At 38.4% G+C, this 17449-nt stretch overlaps 1 protein-coding gene across 9 annotated transcripts in view; it reads right to left on the bottom strand.

The window, feature by feature from the left end:
- ARL15 (ADP ribosylation factor like GTPase 15) overlaps positions 1 to 17449 on the bottom strand; it is a 281674-nt gene that overhangs the window by 234904 nt on the left and 29321 nt on the right. For 4 of the 9 annotated variants that reach the window (XM_054002688.1, XM_054002680.1, XM_054002689.1 and 1 more), the window contains exons 1-2: positions 10220 to 10323; positions 1247 to 1262 (exon numbers count right to left, since the gene is read on the bottom strand). Coding sequence is in view for 1 of the 9 variants with exons in the window: in XM_054002687.1 (XP_053858662.1) it covers positions 10220 to 10231 (12 nt within the window). In the remaining 8 variants the exon portion in view is untranslated. Of the gene's footprint in view, positions 1 to 1246; positions 1263 to 10219; positions 10324 to 17449 lie in introns of those variants that run through there. The other 5 variants (XM_054002684.1, XM_054002683.1, XM_054002681.1 and 2 more) reach the window with 3 other exon arrangements.

Below are 17449 nucleotides of genomic sequence, written 5' to 3'. Positions count from 1 at the left end.
TTCATTTCTTACTGGAAGTAATCTAGCGTGCTATTAATGACAAGGAAATGCTGACCTGAAACACCATTTCAGTTTAAGGAGATTTTTTTGTTCAGCTTTAAGACCAAACATTCAAGTCTATCTCTTGTGCTCGGAGCTTCTCCCAGAAAGAAAAAATTGACAGAGAAATAGGAACTGACTTCAAGAAATCCTACAGTTACACAAAGTGGTGAGGTGGGGTCATAAACCATACCCCTCTTGACAGTATTTGCAGACTTTGTTCCAAAGGTTTCAGGGATGGATGACTTCCCCAAGCAATTTAGTCCAGTGCTTCATTACCCTCTCTACTAGAAAGTTTCCTAATATTTAACCTTGGTCTGGGGCAATTTAAGCCCATAGTTAAACACTGGATGATACATTGAATGATTTGCATTTTCAGTATCCTGGCAGAATCTATGTTGCTGGCAGACAAAACTTTATGTACAAAGTAAATTATTATTTCAGCTTGCTAGAGAAGTAAACATGCAGCAGCAGCAAACCATTATAGTTTCTCCATGTATACAGTTTTCTTTTATTCTAGACAAGCACAGCATTATAAACTGTTTTCTTTTTCTTATTTTTTTTCACTACTTCCAGGCTATGCACTACTGGGAGAACTAAGCTGCAGTTCAAATTCTCCAGCAAGCCCCTGTAGATCCTTGCTTCAGCAGTATAAAACAACCTACATCCCATGTTACCTTACTTACCCGTTGTTGAATTTGCTACTGTTGACAGTCTGTAACCACTGGCTGTTTTAATTATTACAAAGCATGAATTCTGTCACATACAGTACTGATTAATGTTTCCCTTATGCATTTCCCAGTGAAACATTAAGATAATACCTTCTTCAAGTCTCCAAGATAATGCTTAAAAACTATATTCTATTGTGGTAGAAAGTGTCATTAAATTCAACACTACTATTAATATCTATTATATTCACCTCTCCTTTCTTCTGAAAATTTACACTGCTTCCCCAGAAGTATTTCAGTTTAATCCTTGAAAAAAGTGACAAGAGTTGATTTAAATAGTTAAAAGTTTAGTGATACTATCGTTCAGACTATTAGTCCGACCACTTCGAATTAAGATATAGTTGATAATCTGTTGCTGCAATGGGGAGTTTATTCTTGATACTTGTAATCTTTCATTACTTTGGTTGTGCAACTCACTTGGGACCATACAATTGGGCAACAAAACAATTGTTGGAAAATTAACACAGTAATTTACTTACAGTTTATTGTTGCTTTCTGAAAGGGTTTTACACGGCAAGCATGAAAATAAAAGAAAAAGAAAGTAAAAATATACCTACAAATACTATGAAAGAAAGATACCTTGTTTGACACAATTCTACAAAGACTAATTCTTCACAGATGTGATTCCACATGTCTGAAGCAAAAAATGGAGTCATCAGATCAAATATGTCAAACAATATATGCATGCATCTCTGCCAAAAAGCACTCTTCTGCCTAGGCAAAGGGTCATCTCACAAACTCCTACTGGAAAGCAAACTCATGCCTAACTTTCCTATTCACCCAAGACTTTGTTATTTTAATCATACCTTATAAAAATGTGGCTATTTATAATGACTTAGAAAGATGTCTGCCCTGCAGCTGTGCAACATTCAATTCACAACAAGCATCTGCTCCATCCATTTTTTCAAGTATTCAGCTATCAGTACAAATACCAGTAAAAAGCAATTTCAGTATTTGGTGTTTAAAAAAAATCTCATTCAGCTCTGACACAGGCACACAGTCTGCAACTCACAAAGCCATTGTTTTATATATCTATTTTGTCAGCAAATACAATATTAAATCCCTACTCATAATATTTACAAGAGACCAGATTTTGAAAAGATTAATTAGAGCATGTTCTGCAACTGATGACTTCAAGCACTGAGTTGAAAGCACTAGCCTCAAGAACCATGGTGGGCAAAAGGGAAGGGTGATCCTAATCAAGTTCTCAGGAAAGAACCAAAAGGCTCAACACCTGACAGAACTGCAGGAGCCAGTCAATTCTGCTACTCAGCAGAAATACTCACCTCGACCTCAACTCACTGTGACATTAACCTATATAAGTCACAGCACTGAATACAGCTCCAAGACCGCAAAAACAGAAAGCAAAACAAGAAAAGGAAGATGTTAGAAGGTTTTTTTTCTGGTGATATGTTTCTTTAATACACTTATGATCAAGGCACACTTCTGCTTATTTATAATGAAGTGATACAATCCAGTAATCACTTGGAATTGCTGGATCTTCCAGGCAAAAGTTTTTCCACCTCTATTCTTATCTGCATATTTTTCAGTGTATAAAATTGCAAAAAAATTAGCAATACAAGTGTATAAAATATGCAGGTTTTAAGGTATCTTTAAGTATGAAGCCTGAAACAAATTCTCAGTGCTTATGTGTTGTAAAGAACATGTGGGTACCCAAAAGCACACACAACCACACCACAGTAAAGGTAGCAGGAACTTTGACCAGAACTGCTGTTTGCTAACCTTGTGTACTGAACTCCAACTCCAAGGCTCCCCTTTCTGCACAAGATGTCACAGCCCTCTAGCACATTCTATTAATAACATTTCTAATTTAAACTCCCTGAATTCTTCTTAATACTGTTCTTAGGGATAAAAGACACAGAAAATATTTTCATATTCTCCTTTAATGCTGAATAATTAGATTTCTAAAATACCAATCTTCTTGTACCTAATCATTAGAAAAATAAATCTCAGTTTAGAGACTAGAAGAAACCTGATGTTGATGGAAAAGCGCTGATATGTGAACAGGAAATAGGACTAGATCCAAGAACTCTCTTGTCATCATAAAAAGTAATCAAGTGGATGCACCAAAGAACAATGCTCACCTCTCTTTTAGGCAATATTCTCAGTAGAACAGTTTTCCATGACTGTTTCCAGGACTGAAGTGGCTCAGGCAGTGAAAGATACAGATTAGCCAGCAGAAAATTAATAGCTGCAAGAACAGCATAGACATTTCTCAAGTATTCTGGACCTTTTATCCAGTCTTGCTGAAACCTGAAATTATGCAAGTTTCTAGGCAAGAAGAAAGCACTGAGAAAAGACATCACTCATTGTAGAGTGCATCATCTCTTTACACAGGTTGTCTATACAGTTTCGGGTTCACTCAGTATTGTGAGCCTTACATAAAAAGTTACATATTTGTTAAAACACAGATGTCAGAAAGCCAATAGCCTTTCCTCATACATCAAGGCAGTACTTCCAAGCAGAAGGAATCTGTTAGCTACGTGCCCCTGGAGCAGATTAATATCTTCATAAACACCTCTGAATTAAAATGTCTCACCTCCTGTGCAGTCAATGTAATTCTGATTACACCGGACAGCGCTCCTGGACACCACTCAAAATATCTCAATTTTCTAACTGCAATTTCCTGTTCCAGAACTGACTCTAGATTCCTCCTCAATGAGGAGGAATAATGGTTGTCCTTAGTCCACAGCAAAGGATCCAGGGAATCATACCTCATGGACCTATCCTTATGTTCCAGTAATCACAACTTCAGGATTTCCTACCATCATATCTGAACATCATGTTTAATATCCACCCAATGGACCTGTCTTTGAAGACACTGTACAAATTCCTGGTCTACTCATTTTCACATCCCCAACATTACTGCACAATCAAGAATTCAACTACACTCACATGAAAACACAGTTCCTAGATTATAATTTTGAGTTCTTCTATATGGGAAAAAATGCCTATTGCCTAATCTCTTTCTGATTTCAAAGACATCTAGAATATTACCTCCTCATACCAGTCAGCTGTCTTTTCTTCAGACTGAAGGGCTGTAATTACTTATCTCTGCTTGTTTGGAAGAAATTGCTTTTCTTCAATTACCACATCATCCTTCTGTGTATTTTCTTTGGTTTTTCAATACTCTTCCTGAGATGATGAAACCAGAAATGCAGCATGCTTATATTTAAGCAGTGTAATAATGAGATCTTCCCCTCTTTTTCTTTCTTAATATTCTAAATTTGTTGACAGATGTCTGGGTTGAGATGACATTTTAAAGAAGGATCCTCATTCCCTTTCCTGAGTACTGATGGTATTTTAGGGCCTATCCATGCATCTGTACTGTCATGTGACTTCTTCTAAAAATATATGCAACTTTGCATGTATCAACACTGAATTTCATCTGCCATTTTATTACGAATATCAAAAAAGGTACTAGATTTTTTCCTGGGTTTAATATGCATTCTTAATATTTGTCTCTGCATCAGCCCATCCAAAGCATATGCAACTAAACACAAACATGAAATTCCCTTGTAATCTCCGCATTCACTTTTCCCTCTTATGCACTGCCAGAGCTGTGCTCTCAATGCTAATTTGTATTTATCATGAAATTTGTATTACAGATCACAAAATTATTACTTTATTTTTAATTGTTTTTAAGTTTTTCACCTCTATTACAGTCAAAAATCATATAAAGAAAGATTAAGCAGTAGTTGTTGTAAAAGCTAATAAAATGTGGAAAACAGATGTTTCTTCCATACAAAAGCGCCAAGTTATAATAAAAAAAAAGAAATCTGCAAACTTACTTCCCCCATATCAACAGCTCCTAGTGGATCTTGGATGCCACCTTGCTTACTCCGACTCTCCAATGCCAAAAGCTAATGTGGGTCCAGTGAACAAATTTTTCTTCTGTTGCTCCACCAAAACATACAGCAGAGCATCAAAGGTTCATGTTCTTCCTACTGTTTGTTCTTCTAAGCAACAAAGCTCTAGGGCAGGACTGCATCTAGCGTAAGAGCAGTTGTCAGCTACATTTCCTGCTCTGTGTCTCTTCCTCAGATAGAAGGAACTCACACACTCACTGGTAATTAATTTAGTCATATTACTAGGTTGCCAGAGAGAAAAAATAAATTCTGTATGCTGAAGAGCTCTGGCATGAGATGAGCCATCTTTTATTAGATGGCAAATACCCTACTTATGTCCACAAGGACTTTTATATCATCACAGTTAGATAGTTTGCACTTCAGAAAGTTATCCTGCACACAGAGTGAAAAACAGCAAAACCAACATACTGCAGAGCAGTACAAGCCAAAACACAAAGAAGCACAAGATTTTAAATACTGTTGTGGCTTTTTTTCTTAGGGCTTTACAACTCTTTGGGCCCACATTTGTGGTTTTAAACTAAACTAAAAATGCTTCTTTTATTAATGGAGAGCTAATATCCTCAAACAATCACAAAACTTCAGAACTCTGTTTAAAAGAATAAACATCACAAGCTGGCAGAATTAAAAAACATGAGATGATGATATTGACAACAAGCCAAAAATGTTAATCAGCATGTGATATTAGAAGGAATATTTGTCCTTACTAAATGCAGATATTCTCACTTACTAAAAGCTTGCATTTCTAACCTTTTGTGAAATTCATCACCATGTTGCCTTGAAGCTTGGACGTCTGACTGAAGAATTCAGGAGCAGCACACTGCAGAGCAACATAGTATGGTAGTACATAGCAAAAGCTGGACTTGAAGATCAAGTACTCTTACTACATACTTCAGACACTAGTTCTAATCCAGGCTTGTGGTGTAAAACCCATTAGTGAACTAAACCTTTCCATCTGGTTTCATTTGAAAAATATTAAATTCATGTCATCTGTGATCACTCTGCAATACAAACCTACAACCATAAGCATTACCTCCTTCAATTAAAAGATTTACATCTGATCCAAACACTAATACAGTCACATGCACCTTACAGCTGTTGTTTTCTTTCCTGCATTCAGCTATATCTTTATTTTGAAACAACTGTCAGACTGATATATCAGTCAACATAGAGCCCAAACAATCCTTATTGTTACCTGACAAAAGACAGAATTCCTATGAGAGGGGTGTTCAGCAAACAGTAAGAGGATGTGGCCCTATGCATAGACCGTGGCTGCTCATGTTGCAGGCAATATATCCAAACCACACATGAGCCTCAAAAGAAAAATACAGAGTTGCTAGTATGAACCTTAAGCCATTTTTCCTTATTCAAAGGACAGCATCTACAGGTTTACAAACTTTTGGTGAAGTAAAACTCTTACCTTCAAACATATGCCTCTCTAACACATTTGTGATGTGAGAAAAAATGTTTTCTGTGACCTGCAGATACCAAACAACAAAACTGGCAACAGCAACAGAAAGACAGGATCTGAAGTATACCAGAATCACTAAGTGATCTTGATCTATCCCATATTGCCACTTGCTGAGTATAATCTACCCAATTATATTAAAGAATATAACTATTTAAAAGAAAGGTCTTAAAAGGAATGGCCCAAGAAAGAAAGGTTGCTCAAAAACATTTAATTTTTTTTAGTATCACCTAACACTTTAAGAACACCAGTTTGGATTATGCAGCTTTCCCCAGCTAAGACTTTGTCTGAACACTAACTATCTAGAATGTGAGGTCAAGTCTGTTCAGAAACAAAGCAGAACCTCTTAAGTCACTTCAAGGCCTATTCACATATTCATCTAAAATTCGAAAATTTAGTTGAATTTACTAAAAAACTTACCAAATTTTAGATTTCATGTGCGTGCATACTGGAGCAGAATAGTTTGTATCCACTAATAAGTGCGCAAAGAACAACATGAACCCACCCAAACTTCTTATAGTTAAAAGAAACCAAACCCCAACAAAGCAAAAAGGATTCTAGCACACTAGGAGTGTGCACTCTCTTGACATTGTATAACCCATGTTCCTGTTTAACTCCTCAGAAAAAGGACCAAAACAAAGGAAAAAAAAAATTACTATAGCTAATGCAGTTGATCATTCAAGAAGAGTTATCTTCCATTTCAGGTTGGAATATGCTCTTCAATACTTGCCCAAGAAATATTTTTATCTACAACTAAGATAGTACATAGTATCTTGGGATATAATTTATGGATAAGTCATCATAATAAAAATGCTAACAATACAAAATTAAACAGGCTATCAATTTTTTATTAGAAACCTCTTAGGCAAATATAACACCTTTTTTTTTGAAGAGACAGATTCAAATTTCTACATCACTTTCTGAAGCGATTTTTAAAAATTCTACACAGATCAGGCTGATACATTGAACTGAAGCATGTAAGAACATCTAGTGCAGAGGATGCCACTGAAGAAGTGTATTGTGAAAGTCTACTCAGGAGCTTAAAATCTGCATTGTAATTGCAGCACATAAGAAAAACCGAAGCATTGTTATTGTTTCTTCACAACTTCTCCAAGGAAGAACTGTAAGACTGGTCACATGCCATGCTTTTCAAAAGACGCATCATGGCATAACTTCTTAAATTAAGCATAGTCTATTGAACAGAGGCCAACCAACACAAGTCTCTGAATACACTAAAATCCTTCCAGACATAATGTAGCTATAATGAAGCTGAAGAAGGTTGCAGACAGTACCCTAGATTATGTAGTCACAAAAACCTACAAATCTACGTTGACACAGCTGTGTTCACATAGTATGTTTTAAAAGCGTTAACTAAATGCAAGGAGAACAACACATGTAAGTAAAAGGTGCCTCTGAGAGAAGATGTATTCTTTTCTAGAGGTTGGACTTTGCTTAGCCATGTTGATTTAAAAAAAAAAAAAAAAAAAAAAACAAAAACCACCACACCACTCCTAACATCATAATTGTATCAACACAGAAATAAAAAAGGCACCAGGCTGAAGAGGCTCTTCTAGCTATCAAAGATACAGAGGCCAGTGATACCTTTTTGTTACAATGTAAAACTGCAAAAAAAGACCAGAGCATCACAGGAGATACTCTTGTAGTACCAATTTATTATCAAATTGCATTAGCCATAAATCAAGGATCACATTCTAAGTAGGAAGGTGCTACTCAGGTTCTGGGTATCTTCCCATAAAAGTTTCAGGCCATAGTCCAAGCTGGCTCCAACTGACTTTACTCTGAAAAGGTTTCAAATGCTTTCAATAAACTGATTATATTGGAAGGTGCTTCAGATGTTCAGTACTTCTTGGTATCTGCTTCTTAATGGAAAAAAGACATTTCCATCAATGTAGGTCCTATCCAGCTAAAGTAAGGAAAAGAACCTTCCTATGCAAGTTTGGGAAGAGCTGGCTGAGGGTAGACTCCTTGTGGAGATGCACTGACCCCTGAGTTCATGCAGCAAAAAACCTGACCTCATCTGTCCTCACCTCCTTCCACTACACTCCCTCACTCAGCCTCACTGATAACCAAAAGCCTGTCAAATATTCTGTCTCAGCGCTACTGCAAGAGGAAACAACTCATCCTTTGCTCTCTGCCTCACACTGCAAGCACAGGAGAAAACCTCACTGGCTGCAGGCTGCAACACAGGTACTCAACATGAGGAACTAGCAAAGGGACCTTCTGTTTGTGTTTTCATGCCCATGTACGTGCAAGCGCCCAACACAAATAATGTTGTACAAAACACAAAATTCCTTAAAATGTACAGCTCTTTTTGCTGTGGAAATAATGAGACAATTGTTCTACAGCCATAGCCTAACATTCACACTGTAACTTTAAATCTTGCATAGATAAAGAGTAGGCCCATCTTTACACCAGGGCAGACTGTGACAACAAGCCAAAAACAGGTGTACACAACTAGTTGCCTAAGTCACCATCATATTTTCTTTTGTTACAGCAGACTTTCTGAGGTGCCTGAACCTCATGATCTATAAGGTTTTTTAGAACTGACACCAAAGAAGGCCACACAACAAAAAATAGGAAAAGGATCAGCTGGAGAATAAGAGTCAGGGAAAGAAAAACAAAAAAAAAAAAAAGAAAAGAAAAGAAAAAAAAGTTGAGCTATTTAATCCCCTCCCCCCTTTAGTTAATACAAAAACATGCTCTTAGTTTGCAAGGCTTATTAAATTTATTGTTCTCAGAGTGGCTGGCCTTCCACACAACAGCCTGTAGCAATCACAAAGGTTAATGCAAGCATTTGAAAAAGTACAGAATAGCCAGTTTCTTCTGGCCATAAGTTTATAAAGGAAAAAAGAAAAAAAAACTCAGAAACAGCTCTAGGCTCTCAAGGAGCTATGAGGCTGCATTTGATGCCCAGCAAGTTTATTATCAGTATTTCATTAACTAGGCTGTTAAAGAGAAGTCTGCCTACCATTTCTGCCACACAGGACTCATTTTCTAGTGTCTCTCTGTAGTATTCAAATTCAGAAAGGCAAGCCTAAAACATTTTTGGGGGTTGCAAGGCTCAATAAACCAAAATAAATCTCTGCTCCATAGACACAAGATTAGCAAAGTATTAATTTAACGTTATTTCTGGTTTAGTTAGCTGCCAGAAAAGGAAAAGCCAGACTACATGCATCTCTCGTCTCGGCAAGGCAAATATTCTGTTCATTATAAAGAGCATCCACTGAGATTCTGTTGCATTTGATGAGCCAGTCTTGAAAGCCTACACCCGTGAGCATCCCGAGTGAAAAAGTATGAATGACAGAATCAAGATTCTGACTCCAAATACTTCCTGGTCGCACTTGACACCAACAACGAGCAGGGATGGCCAGAAGATGCCTGCTCTTCACTGCCCCAGCTGACGCCTCGCAGCACTTCACGGTGACGGAGCGGGCACCAGTTCACAGCACAGGGCTCGAAGCAACAAAACTGGAGCAATGTCCTGGATGCCAATAGGACTAGAGCGATGGGATGTGCTCGTTACGCCCCCCCCCCCCCCCCCCCCCCCCCGCCCCGCTAGGCTGAAAAGACCAGGTAAGTGGGTACCATACTAAAAAAAAGCCACCTGCTCATTAGCCAGCCATGCCACAGGGTTTTTGCCCGTCGAGGGTGCGCGGGTCAGTGCAAACAGCCACGATCCCAGCTGAGGTGCACGCCCGCGATACCATCTTTCACAGACGAATGAAGCCTATATTCATTAAAAAGCCATAAACACTACCCCCGAATACCAGCTGCCCGGGCGCTCTCGGCTGATCCCGTCCGCGGTAGCAATTTAGTTCACTGAAGCATGCCCTAAGCTCCAGCATTTAGGAAAAAAACAGAGACCCGGGTCACGGCTTTAGCAACCTAATAGCGGCCAAATGAGCGGGGCTCGGCTGCTTTATCGCCCGTTAACAGCCCGCCGGGCCGGGCGCGGCAGCGCAGCCGGACCCGGCTGGCCCCTGGCCCCGGGCTGCCCCCCACACCCCGTCGCGCCGCGGACACCGCCCCAGCCGCTCAGTAAAATGTCCGACGGTCCGCTGCCGCCGGGAACCTACCAGGTAATCCATGTACCAGGGTGGCGCCGGGCGCCGCGCTGCCGAGCTCTCCGGAGGGGCCGCGGGTGCCCGCCCGGCTGACAGCGGCGCTGGGCCAGCGGGGGCAGCGGCTGCGCGGGGAAGCGGCGGGGCCGGCGGCGCGGGGCGCTCGGCGCGGCGGGGCCGGGCGGGCGCGCCGGGGGCGGGCGGGGGGCGCGGGCGCTGCCCCGGCGGCACTGTCAGAGCCGCGCTGCCGCCCGCACCTCGCGGCGGAGGGAGCGGGGCAGGGGCGGGACGCGCCGTCAGCTGATCGCACACGTGGGGGCGCGGCCGGGCCGCCCTTAAAGGCGTAGGAGCGCTGCAGCCGCGCGGTTGCGGCTCTCGGGTCTCTGTAGTCCCATAGCCTAACAGATCCCAGAGAAGGGCAACGGACTGCAGCACAAGTCCTGGGAGGAGTACCAGAGACAGCTAGGAGTGTTTAGCCTGGAGAAAAGGAGGCTCACGGGAGAGCTTATCACTCTCGACAACTGCCTGAGAGGAGGCTGTGGCCAGGTGGGGGTTGGCCTCTTCTCCCAGGCTACCAGTGACAGGACGAGAGGATATGGTCCTAAGCAGCCCCGGGGGGAGGGGGGGGGGGGGGGGGGGGTCGGTTGGACATCAGGAAGAATTTCTTCACAGAAGGGGTGATTAGACACTAGAAAGGGCTGCCCAGGGAGGTTGAGTCACCATCGCTGGGGGTGTTCGCAGAAAGACTGGACATGGCACTTCGTGTCATGGTCTAGTTGAGGTCGTGGTGTTTGGTCACAGATTGGACTCGATGATCTCATAGGTTTCTTTCCCAATCTAATTGATTCTGTGATGGTTCCCCTAAGCACTGTGAAAGCACTGCCCATGTCTCCTACTGCAACCTGACATCCGAACCTGTAGGCTTTTCCACAAATTTAAGGTGTTAGTAGGAATGCCTGACTCCAGGAGAAATGGAAGGAAACTTCTCCATGTCTGTGATAGTGGGTTAGGAAATATAAAAATGAGGCATCAAGTGAAAGAATAAGGGAAAAAACAGAGTGTAGTTAATCTAAGTAGGAGAGTTGGTAAGGAGCTAGAAGAAAACAGGCATAAATGAGGAGCCAGGAGCAACAAGGAATCAATATTTGTAAGGATATTGGTGAGCAATTCACTTACATCTAGTAAACTGGGGTGGGGGAATGAAAATTACAATTACTGCTCTGAATTTTGTAACTAATTGTGGACAGTCTCAGTTGTTGTGGACAGTCTCAGTTACTATATCCAGAGAGTGTTGGTAAGATGTTCCCCTTGTGCCTGCCCAAAACGCACCTTGCCAATGGATAATTCATTTTCCTCATATATCTAGTCTAGAAAAAAATTTATTCCTTTGGCAGTCCTTACATTTCTTTGGGATTCAATATCAAATACATCTGCATAGCAACTGAAGTTTAATTTAGATGAGTACAAATGGGGTTTTTACTGTTGTTTTTTTTTAATCATTTAGAAGTTCACAAATTTTAGTACTTTAATAGGTAATGGGTGGAAGGAGGGATACAGGCATGGCCCTTCCTGCTGTTCAGCATTTTGACTGATTTTCATGTAGTCACAGACATTTCTGGCAACTGTCTCTTGGTCCTGAAATGTCCTTTTGACAGGGGGAACTACAGTGTAAAGACTACTTTAGCCACTACAGGGGTGGATAAAGTAGGCCTCTGAATAATGTAACACAGGAGCTGCAAGAAACTGATTTCATCATACTTCTGTCATCATATGTGATTTTTAACATTTTGCAGTGCTTTCCCCTTAACAATTAAATCCCTTTATTTTTTCTTTTTTATTCTTGATACATGCTGCCTTTTCATGCTTCTCTAAATGAAGGGTGACTGAAATGAGAACATCAAGAACAAGTAGATATTTCAGAACTGTTTCCTGTGAGACAAATAGGAAAGGACTGGGAATTATTTCTTCTATAGCTGATTGAGAAGAAAGTAGAATCTATGAATCTAGAGAGTCGTTGCAGAGATGCTGCTGTGATAGGAAAAGAAGTAACTGGCTTTCATTGCAAGAAGGAAGATTCAGTTCAGCTACTGGAAAATAATGGGAAGAATATTTGAACCTGAACAGACATCACAATCAAAGCTAGTAGAATTTCTGAAAGTAGCCATGAGCTTTAATAACATTTCTCAGATGTAGTTTAGTTTAGTTACTTAGCACTGATGTACATCTGGAGAAAAAGAGCTAGAAGACCCCTCTGTTCTAAACGAAGCTGATAGATCTGATTATGAAGATGCACTGTGTTTATATATCCAAAGAAAAATGCTTATTCTGTTTTATAAATGTGATTTTCTTTCTAGTTTATAAACAAGACCTCATGATCTGAACACAAAATCAGTTTTAAAAAATCAAGAAATTTCTCATATATATGCTGAAATCCTACAAACTTAATCAAAAGAGAAGCCAAGCTTAAATGTATGTATTAGGCCTTCACATTATTCCTTTGGCCATTGCATAGGCTTATGGCACATTAATTTTATTACATAAAGTGGAGATTAATATTGAAAATAGCAGAATGTAAGCAGAATACAAGTCCTATAGTACATGCCTTCCAGCCTACATAGCAGTCATGATGCTGCTGAGATTTTTCTAGCAAGTCCTGTAAGATTTCTTTCATCTAAAATGAAGTTCAGTTTCATATTGGAATATATACCTAATGCAGTGTTAGTTATCTTCATAAAGAAGCTTGTCAGCAGGAACTCGTACATCAAGATAGGAAGGAAGAGATCAAAGTATTTAAATGGAGCAAATGTCATGTGTTGGCTGTGAGGTAATTAGTCTGGTTCCAAAAATGGAAGTGAGCTTATGCACAGAAGCACAACTTTATCTTCAGTGAAATCCTGTCACAAGAATAATTTTCTGTAAACTTGTATGAAAAATAATCAAGACTCAGACTTTGACCCTGAGAATGCTGAGTATAACATTCTGTCATCCATTGCTTCTGTCAATGCAATTTAATGAGTTTGAACATTTTAACCTAAGAGTAGCACCTGACAAATTCAAGCATGTGTAGCACTAGCAGTTAGCAAACTCTGGTGGTGGATTTGACATAAAGGTGCGTTTGTTACTTAATAGATATCAGCAAAATGGGAATTTAAAATGTAAATACTAATGAATATGCCTATTTCCAAATATATTTGAATGGAATTAGTATAGTCTTTGGAATTGCACAGCCAGCTGTATATATGACAAATATATATATAGTGAGCATTATCTTGGAAATCAACTTGAATTACAGGCATACTGTAGTACATCTTTTAGTCATATGGCTTTAATTTCCGGTCTCATTGGTTAAATAGATTCTGTCAAAGTAATGCTTGTGTAGCACTGCAGAAAGCAGTGCTGTTATTCATCCAGTAGATGTACATAGGTAGTGTTGGCACATCATGGTTTGAATGACCTGAAAACTGGGTATTTTACAAAAGGTTCAGGTTCCCTAAAACAAAAACACCCAGTACTACATCAACTGAGACAATCTAAACCACTTTGCCACATGAGAATAATTTCATTCTTTACAAGGACAAAAGTACCTGGTATGTTTGTTCTCCCCTTGTTCTCTACATCCCACCCAATTTTTAATAGGGGAAAGGCAAGTGAGTATTTTTTTATTATTAGCAAGCAGGTGGTTGTTTTAATCACCAGGTTTTACTGATATAAGGAGCCCTGATAGCTCTGTTTAAAAACATTAATTACCAGCGCACGACATTTTACCCTTCTAATTAAAGTTGAGAAGAAAAGCATTTATTATCTTCGAAAGTACTGAAAGAGGCTATCTTACTCATAATTTTCAACATTAGTTTTCCATGGTACAAGGTTGTTACAGCAGACATGCACAAACTCCTGTCTTGGCAACTCATAGGATAGTTAGCAGGAAAGCAAAACATAATTTTTACCTTCATGTTAATACCATATACTTACCCCGGAAAAATAAAATCTGTAGAAAAAACTCACATAAAAATGTGGACTCCTTTAATTTAGGGTGCTCATACAGTAATATAAAGGCTCCAAAATGCTACAAAAAAAAACCTTTATTTGTTATGGCTAGAAATTTAGAATTGGATGCCCTAGAAGGTACAAACTGTGCTTAGTTCAAGAATACAAATGATGTGATAAAACATCACATCATCTGACTGGCAGAATAGAAAAGAAGTTGGACCAAACAGGAAGTTAAGATTAGTTAGAACAGTTCTGTTGTTCAGCAGCTGGAAAACTGATAGGAAAAAATATTTGAATGGTCTAATGGTAATAGATTTCTAAGTATACATTTTAACAATAAATGCATGTGGCCAATTGTGACCAAAAGTATTTCCTAGAAATATCCAGAAGGGCATAAAAATCTAAAAAGATCTGGACAGAGAAATGAAAGAATGAGGTTTTCATTACGAGAGTTTGAATATTAAATAGATTCCAAGAGTAGTCAGCAGTTTTAGTTGCAGCTCAAATTTCAGTAAGTGACTTGGAGCCTGCTCTTAATCAAACTCATGTAACTTACAGGGAAAGGGAGAAGGTGCTCTGAGTAAATAATGTTTGAAGCAATTTGCAGCTCTTTATCTGATATATTGACAAATGTCAACATCCAGAGATACTACAGCCAAAGGTGAATGAACGCTATGAGAAAAGCAAAACCTCTCAGTCAAAAATTTCTTTCTCTTTGCTCTAATGCTTTGGTACCTTCTGGCATTTTGGTCACCATGTGTACTATGGTTATATATATATTTTTTTTTCTTTCTTTTTTTTTTTTTTGTCTGTAAAAGAACACATGGGTAAGAAAACAAGAAAACAGATCTTGAAAAGGATTTATCACCTATTCTCCCTCTTGTTTCCTGAAATATTAGGCTGACCTTCAGGTAAACTCACTGGCAAAATAACAACAGGCAGTCTAAAAGCAAAGATTAATAATGGAACAAGGTCAAAGGTAGAAACCAGTTTCCCTCTGTAGTTACATTGATATAAATTTAGTATAATTATAATTAATAATTAATTTAAACCTATGGTTTATTAATAAAGTGATTATAATATTACAGTTGATTTTATGTAGGTTATTTACTCCTTCCTGTGCATTTGATCATGTTAATAAAATGATGCAAAAAAAATTGCATGAGAAAATTTGAATAGATTATATTACCACATAGGCTGGAATTTACATATGACATTTTTTCATTTCTATGTCACCCCAGCTCAAGTTGGTAGTGCTGTAGACTCATTTTTAATTTCATGGCTGTTCTATGTTAGGTTTTTAAACAGTCCTGCAGCAATAAATAATGTTATTAACAGTCCTAGTCCTAAACTGGTAACCTTGTTTGAATTATTAGCAGAATTTGAAGACTAAATGGCCACAGATATCTGCCTTGGTGGCAGGGTTTCTGTGTTTAAGAGACTTAGGAATTTGGAAGCCTTAGACTTAGAGCTTTAGAGTTTCTTCTCATATACATTTAAGAAAGCATTTGCGTCTTTGCTTGATTTCTTTTTTGTGAAATGTAGAAAATAGTGGTCTCATGAAGATTAAAAAGAATTAATTCACAGTTCTGATCAGGTTTAAGTCTCTATTGCTTGTGGCACTGTGGAAAACTTCAAGAGATGGATTAGAAGTTGTATCTTACCTTCATGTCCCTGCTAACATGGGAGGTAAACCCTGAGAAGTCTAGTCCTGTTTTTCATAATGTCTGGTTTTCTGGGATGAACTGAACCTTTCAATTTTTATGACTTCATAGTGGTACATTTTATGAGGACTACAATTTTGCTCAAAGTCTGTAGTACATTTATTTCTAATATTGTTTACAAGGTATTCAAATATTTATTGCCCATGTTCAGATTGTTTTGCCTTTTTACTGAATGAATATGTAAATAAAAGCAATACAATTAGACTCTGTGGTCTTTGCTCTAGTGTTAACATGCAAGTACAGGTCTCCCTTTGTAGTTTTTTCTTTTGTTTCCATGATGAGAGCTCTGTTAGGCTAGAATTATACTTGTGCTCCAAATTTACCCCTAAAAAAATAAGAGACGCAATACTCAGTCTCTTTCAAATTATAAAATGGGCTGGGTTCTGATCCAGTTCTTACGGCTTTACACCTTCTTATTCAGGCTCAGAAAATTCTTCTTATATTCCTAAGTTTTCAAATCATAGTCTTACTAAGGTATGGAAAAAAATGCCATTGCATTACTAGAAGACAATTTATCTTATGAGCGACATAATTAATCTGTTGTGTTTGAAGATTTACAGTCCCACAGGTTTGCCTGTCCAAAGGAGAGGGAGGTCATTACACAGATAAAGCTCTGCAGGAACCTGGAGCATGTGTGACTGTTGTCTGCATTAGTCTTTCTCTTCACTGCAAAGGAGGAAGATTCAATAATGGCACATTATAAATTGGTGAGAGGAATTATAAAGTCTTAATGCAAGTGAAGGTACAGATAATTCTGAAACAAAAGAAATTGCAATTTCCATATGACCTTGTGTTTCATATTTATACTGAATGTGTTGTCCCATCTTATATACTTACACCGTGTCTTCCTTAATAGTCATGTCTTCCCAAGAAGTCAGTGTGACTACAAACTTATAAAGCTAAACTTTGCTTGTAGTGTAATTTAGCATATATTAGGAATATGCTTGGCAAAGCATTGCAGCAATATATGTAGATGACCGTTTCATCTCTTGCTGGATATAATGAACATCAGATATGAAGTCTCTGTGGTTCAAGGTTTTTCTACACTTTAACTTACTTTTTTTTCTGAGTACCAAATGAAACTAAAAATGCTTTCCAGCAAAAATAATAAAATAAATGCTAAAAATTAATAAAAAATAATGTCTTGGTATAGACATACCTTTGTGTCAGGTTTTTGTCTCATCTAAGTAGTACATTAAGAAGAGAAAGAGCAAAGTAGTAACACATGCCTTAGAATCTGAATGGCACCTACCAGTTCACACAAATGTAATTCTTTTATTCATATTAGGCAATTTAAACTATGCAGGCATGTGAAAACAAGTTTTAATTAAATCTGCATTTTGCTATGCAACATATCCTTAGAAGCTCTTTTTTTCTCTAAAGCACATCCTAAAGGCCTACTGATAATGTTTATAGAAGTAGATATTAAATAGATCTTTCCTAATTTTTTTTCTTATCTCAGCTCTACCTTAGAAATCCACAGGTCAAGTTTTCACTATTTGTTTTGTATCACAGATTTTTAAGAAACTGT

Source organism: Vidua macroura, chromosome Z (genome assembly GCF_024509145.1).
Source record: "Vidua macroura isolate BioBank_ID:100142 chromosome Z, ASM2450914v1, whole genome shotgun sequence".
NCBI classification, from domain to species: domain Eukaryota; kingdom Metazoa; phylum Chordata; class Aves; order Passeriformes; family Viduidae; genus Vidua; species Vidua macroura.
Note: the sequence above shows the minus strand (reverse complement) of the source record. Positions and strands in the feature narration are given on the sequence as shown.